Source organism: Echinops telfairi, unplaced genomic scaffold, assembly GCF_000313985.2.
Source record: "Echinops telfairi isolate 266 unplaced genomic scaffold, ASM31398v2 ScPeMD7_36;HRSCAF=134, whole genome shotgun sequence".
In the NCBI taxonomy this organism is placed as follows: domain Eukaryota; kingdom Metazoa; phylum Chordata; class Mammalia; order Afrosoricida; family Tenrecidae; genus Echinops; species Echinops telfairi.
This window is the reverse complement of record NW_022103934.1, coordinates 2,952,984-2,958,349: the sequence shown is the minus strand read 5'-3', so window position 1 is coordinate 2,958,349 and position 5,366 is coordinate 2,952,984. Positions and strand designations below refer to the sequence as shown.

Sequence of the window (5,366 nt, the reverse complement as noted above, 5' to 3'; positions counted from 1 at the left end):
GCCCTGCGGACTGCCCACATTCTACCTCCGTGAGTCAGGGTGAATGTGGGAATAGGCCTGCTTCCCTTTATCCTGATAGAATTACTGCCCCAAAGTGCTCTTGGGACAGGATTGTGTTGGTGGGTGTGTAGCACAAGGGTGTGTGTGTACCGCACCCGTTTTGCCTGTTGGTTTCCAGGGAGTGGGATGAACAAGACCACAGTGGTGGGCCAGGTGACTGGGATAGCGCACACCACCTGCTTTGCATTAGGTGAGGAATCACGGGAGATTCTGTAGGTGACTGCTGGAGCAGGGATCTTCCCACAGTGGCTGAGTGCTTTGTTTCTCTGAAGGTCATTGAGAAAACTGCGGACAGCCCACTGTTGGGGTAGGGCAGTGCAATGAAGAAAAAAAATGCCCCCAGATGTGTAGAGGCTGCCGAGGCAGCTCTAGGTCCCAGCCGTTGCCACACACACCACTTTACGGCTGAGTGACTGTGGTCACGTTACTGTCTGCTCCTGGCTAAGGACTTGGCAAGGGGTGTCATGTGTGGCACCAGGCCGATCTGCCTCCCCGTCGGGGACTGGGCCCGGTGTGGGGCTGCAGGGTGCCAGTGGCTGCCGTTGTAGGTACTGGGGGTTCTGGGTCCAGAGCAGTGAGGTGGTAGTTGTGTTGGCCTGAGGCAACGGTCTCCTATAGAACAGTCCCCACTGACTTGGTGCTGCTGCAGTGTCTGTGGCTGTGTTGTTGTCGTCTCCCGATTGGTGGTCCGGGCAAGGCCAAGGGTCATGTTTTTTTCCACAGAGATGGAGCGTGGCATGGGTGGAGGATTTGAGAGAAACTTTAACAGAAATGAAATGGGAATGTCTCGGAGCTTTGGAGACCCTTCTGGCAGAGGAATGGGTAAGAAGGCCCGGGGGTCCGTGGGCAGTGCCTTGCCAGAGGTGCAGGCTCACCCTGGACGGTGGGGGTCTTTCTGAGACTTTAAACAGAGTGTGTCTTCTAGACCTTTGAGGCAACAGCGTTGTTGGTCCTCTTTCTCTCCACTGCCTCAGATGGCTTCCTTTTTACTACTGGTGTCAGATGGTAGATAATCACTGAGGGTGGCATCCATGCGGTGCCTGGACCTGCGGGCCCCGAATCTGTGCTAGAGTTGTGGCAAGCTTTGCTAGGCAGAAGCCGGAGCACCGGCCGTGGGGAGGCCATCGCCTAGTTAGTTTGCAGAGCAGATGGGTGGTGCCTGCCATGGACGCAGTGCAGAAAGGACCTGGTGGGCTTTCTCTGAGCTGAATGGGCCTCCCCTTCACCTGCTTCCCAGCCCTGTAATGGGACTGTGCACAGCCTGTTCTGTCCCTGGGCCTGGGCATGTGACATGGATACGGGGGTCTTGGGCCAAGGTCGAGCTGGTGCTGCTCTCAGCCTTCCCTCACAGGGTGCCAGGGCTTGTTCCGTGGAGACTTGTTCCCCCTCCCCTTTTCTGCCCTTTTCTAGCTGCTTAGAATCTTGGGGACAGGTTCGTAGCTGTGCGTTGGCATGCCTGCTTTCGTTTTGTATCTTGGAATAGTTGGACATTTAAAAATAGATTTTCAATGTGATTATTTGGTCACAAATTCCAGTTTGCGTGCCTGTAGAGAAGAGAAACAGGACGCTGGACTTAGCCAGTCACACAGGTGCTTCTGGCTGTGCTGTGCCTCTGGCCCTCTGCCACCAGGGGGTGTCCTTAATCTGGCAACTGGAAACCCTGCTCACGACCTGGAAGTGTCTGCTGCCAAGCTTAGTGTCCCAGCTGCCTGAAAGCCCTGCCCCCTGTCCCCTACGATGTGCAGGGTGGACTGTGCATCAAGGACCTCACAGCTTTCCCACCTTGGTGGGGTGGGCAGGTGGAGCAGTCCTACCTCCTGCCTGTCCTTCCTGTTAGTGGGTGTCACCAGGTTTTTGTCTCGGACAGGTTTCTGCTTTCTCTGGCTTGTGCAGCGTTAATTTAAGCCAGGCGTAGAGCGTCGTTTCCTGGATTGGTTCTTCATATTCTCTTGCATCCTTTCTTTGCAGCCTCACCTCGCTAGTATCTGCCTTTCTGTATTGCATACAAACAACTGTTCTCATGCTTCCAGGTGACACACTGTGGTTTTTCCATGACCTTTAAGGACATGGACAGTTGGGGATTCCAGGGCCCGGAGGGCCATGTGCAGGGGTGGTATGAGACCTATCCTACCTGGAGGGTAGTGAGTGTACAGGAGTGGGAAGGGTTGTGGGAGGAGACTTCTCAGGTCAGCAGCATGAGCAAGCAGGCTGGCAGGAACTCCAGGCACGCTCAGCCCAGTCACTTCCCTGGCTGGAGATGCTTGTGGCTTTCTTCTGTGACAGCTGTCCAAGTTGTCCAGCATGCCACGGGGTGGACATTCGTGCCATCTTCATACAGAATGGCGGGAAAAACACTTTGTAAGGTAGGACGGCACTTAGCACAGAACGTGTGTGAGGCTGTGTGGATAAGCCTAGGTTGTGGACCCGTGGCGAAGGGATGAGGAGCATTCGTTTCCCTGGGGCTTTGGGTGTCACATCTATTAACAGTGAGAGTTGGAATTGGATGGACCGGTGGGCAGGCCAGCATGGGCTTCTGTCTTGGGGGGGTGGGGGGACCCACCATCCACCACTGCAACTGGGTGTTGCCATTCATTCCTTGGTGCTCGCTGGGCCCCAGCACCCAGGCTCTAGTCATTTTTTCTGTAGAATGTGTGTGTGTGTGTGTGTGTGTGTGTGTGTGTGTGTTTGCCAGCCAGCCAGCCATTCTCCCACATTCTCCCCCCACCCCCCATAATATTTTCCCTTGTCTTAATAACATTCCTTCTCTGAAATCTGTAATAAGCAAGTTTCTACTATCTCAGAAAAATGTAATCTTTTTTCCTTCCTGATTCCCATAGAAATCCTAAGTAATGCATTGAAGAGAGGAGCGATCATGGCAAAGCAGGGAGGAGGTAGGATGCGTTCCGGCTGATGTTTCAATTGTCTTGTCTTTTAGCACAGGCTTTTCTTAAAGTAGGTTATAGCAGGAGCATGGAGGGGATCAGAGGCAGACTGCCTACCTGCCTCAGGACTCTCCCTAGCTGTGGGGCGTGTGTCAAGTTACTGGACCTCACTTGTTTTTCATAGTCCTCATCTGTAAAATGGGGCTATAATAAATAGTACTCTCTCAGAGAGTTGTTGTAGAGAGCAAACACGTGAATGCACACGCACACGGGGGTGGGGGGACACCTTCCAACAGTTAGTGAGGGAATTCCATTCTGCTATGAGCTTATGAAACCCTCGTGGTTGTGTGCTGAGTGTCAGCGGGTCTCAGTACTGCCTCACCTTTATGGTAGGGGCTTCCTTGGTTTCCCCATTCTCCCCCAGAAGGAAAGCTGTTCTGAAGACCCAGCTAGGAAATTGAGAGTACACAGCGGCACGCACTGACGGCAGCAAGCATGCAGACTGAGTGGAAGGTGAATCACAGAGACAGCCTGGCCACCCACAACCCCTCCTGGGGAGGAAAGCCTTTGGGGTGTCATCTTCCTCTCAGCCACACATATAGGCTGCTTAAGGCTGCTTAGGACCCGCACACTCTTGTTCAAGCTGCTGGATTCCCATGTCAGCCCCCCAGTAGGTTGTTGCGGCTTCCTGCTCCCACCCTCCTTGGGCCTCTCCTATTTCACAGCATGAAGAAGTTAGGTGATCAGTGAGAGAGTTCTGCTTCGTTTTCATCTTTAAAGTTGAGTTTCTTTTTTGCCACTTGGTGTGCTGTTCCTCAGCCACAGACACGGGCACAGAGAAGTAGAGTGGCTCTGCTGGGTCCCCATGCTATTCGGGGAGACACCGTTGCCTGAGCCAGCTGTGGCTTACCCACCAGCTCCAAAGTGGCAGCAGTGCTGGACTGAGGAGAGCAAAGAGGACTGACTAACTGGTCATGTCCTGAGCTGAGGGACTGGGGCCAGGTCTCTTTCAGAACCTCTAAGCAGTGTCGGCACAGCCCCTGGCCCGGTGTTGGCTCGATTGACATCGCTGCCTTCCCTGTGGTTGTGCAGTGGCTTCTCTGTGCCGTGGAAGGCAGAGGACAGGCTGCTCAACTGGCTGACAGAAGGGCATCTCAAAGGGGCAAGTGGGGAGCAGGAGGGAAATTGCAAGTGACTCTGAATTTTTGTCCCCTTTGTTATACTGGTGGCAGGCCATCTGAGGTACTCCTTTGCGGGGCCCCCCCACCCCCCCACTCCAAGTCTGTGGGGGTGGGAACGGGCAGTGGTCTCAGCGGTTGTGGCTCACTTAAAGCTTTAAGGGAAGACATGGCCAGTGCATACCTTCCAGGATTTTTGTCCTGGAAGCTGAAATTGTGGCTCAGAAGTGGGTTGAATGCTGCCAGGCAGGACCTGGTGCTTGCTGCTCTGCTTGAGCCGAGCCAGCTTTCCAGGGCTGTCGAGATGGGGAAAGCACTCGGGGCTTGATTGATTCCCACGTGCCAGGGCCATCTTCATATGGCCAGCTCCTGACGTCTGCCTGTGTTTTGTGGCCCTGTTCCAGGTGGAGGCGGAGGCAGCGTCCCTGGCATCGAGAGGATGGGCCCTGGCATTGACCGCATTGGGGGTGCCAGCATGGAGCGCATGGGTGCCGGCCTGGGCCACGGCATGGACCGTGTGGGCTCTGAGATTGAGCGCATGGGCCTGGTCATGGACCGCATGGGCTCAGTGGAGCGCATGGGTGCCGGCATTGAGCGCATGGGCCCCCTGGGCCTCGACCACATGGCCTCCAGCATCGAGCGCATGGGCCAGACCATGGAGCGCATGGGCTCTGGTGTGGAGCGCATGGGTGCCGGCATGGGCTTTGGCCTGGAGCGCATGGCCGCGCCCATTGACCGCGTGGGCCAGACCATCGAGCGCATGGGCTCTGGTGTGGAGCGCATGGGCCCTGCCATTGAGCGCATGGGCCTGAGCATGGAGCGCATGGTGCCGGCTGGCATCGGGGCCGGCCTAGAGCGCATGGGCCCTGTGATGGATCGCATGGCCACAGGCCTGGAGCGCATGGGCGCCAACAACCTGGAGCGCATGGGCCTGGAGCGCATGGGCGCCAACAGTCTGGAGCGCATGGGCCTGGAGCGCATGGGTGCCAACAGCCTGGAGCGCATGGGCCCTGCCATGGGCCCTGCCCTGGGTGCTGGCATCGAGCGCATGGGCCTGGCCATGGGCGGCGGTGGCGGAGCCAGCTTTGATCGCGCCATCGAGATGGAGCGCGGCAACTTTGGAGGGAGCTTTGCAGGTTCCTTTGGCGGAGCTGGAGGCCATGCCCCTGGAGTGGCCAGGAAGGCCTGTCAGATATTTGTGAGAAACGTAAGTGGCCTTTCCTGCTGCAGTAGGGAGGCAGAGGCT

At 56.3% G+C, this 5,366-nt stretch overlaps 1 protein-coding gene across 8 annotated transcripts in view; it reads left to right on the top strand.

Moving 5' to 3' along the window:
• Nucleotides 1–5,366, top strand: part of HNRNPM (heterogeneous nuclear ribonucleoprotein M) — a 31,814-nt gene that overhangs the window by 24,691 nt on the left and 1,757 nt on the right. For 4 of the 8 annotated variants that reach the window (XM_045290362.1, XM_045290363.1, XM_045290364.1 and 1 more), the window contains 3 exons: nucleotides 784–882; nucleotides 2,898–2,951; nucleotides 4,525–5,327. In XM_045290362.1, the coding sequence (XP_045146297.1) occupies nucleotides 784–882; nucleotides 2,898–2,951; nucleotides 4,525–5,327 (956 nt within the window). The remainder of the gene's footprint in view (nucleotides 1–783; nucleotides 883–2,897; nucleotides 2,952–4,524; nucleotides 5,328–5,366) is intronic. The other 4 variants (XM_004717336.3, XM_013008507.2, XM_004717337.3 and 1 more) reach the window with 2 other exon arrangements.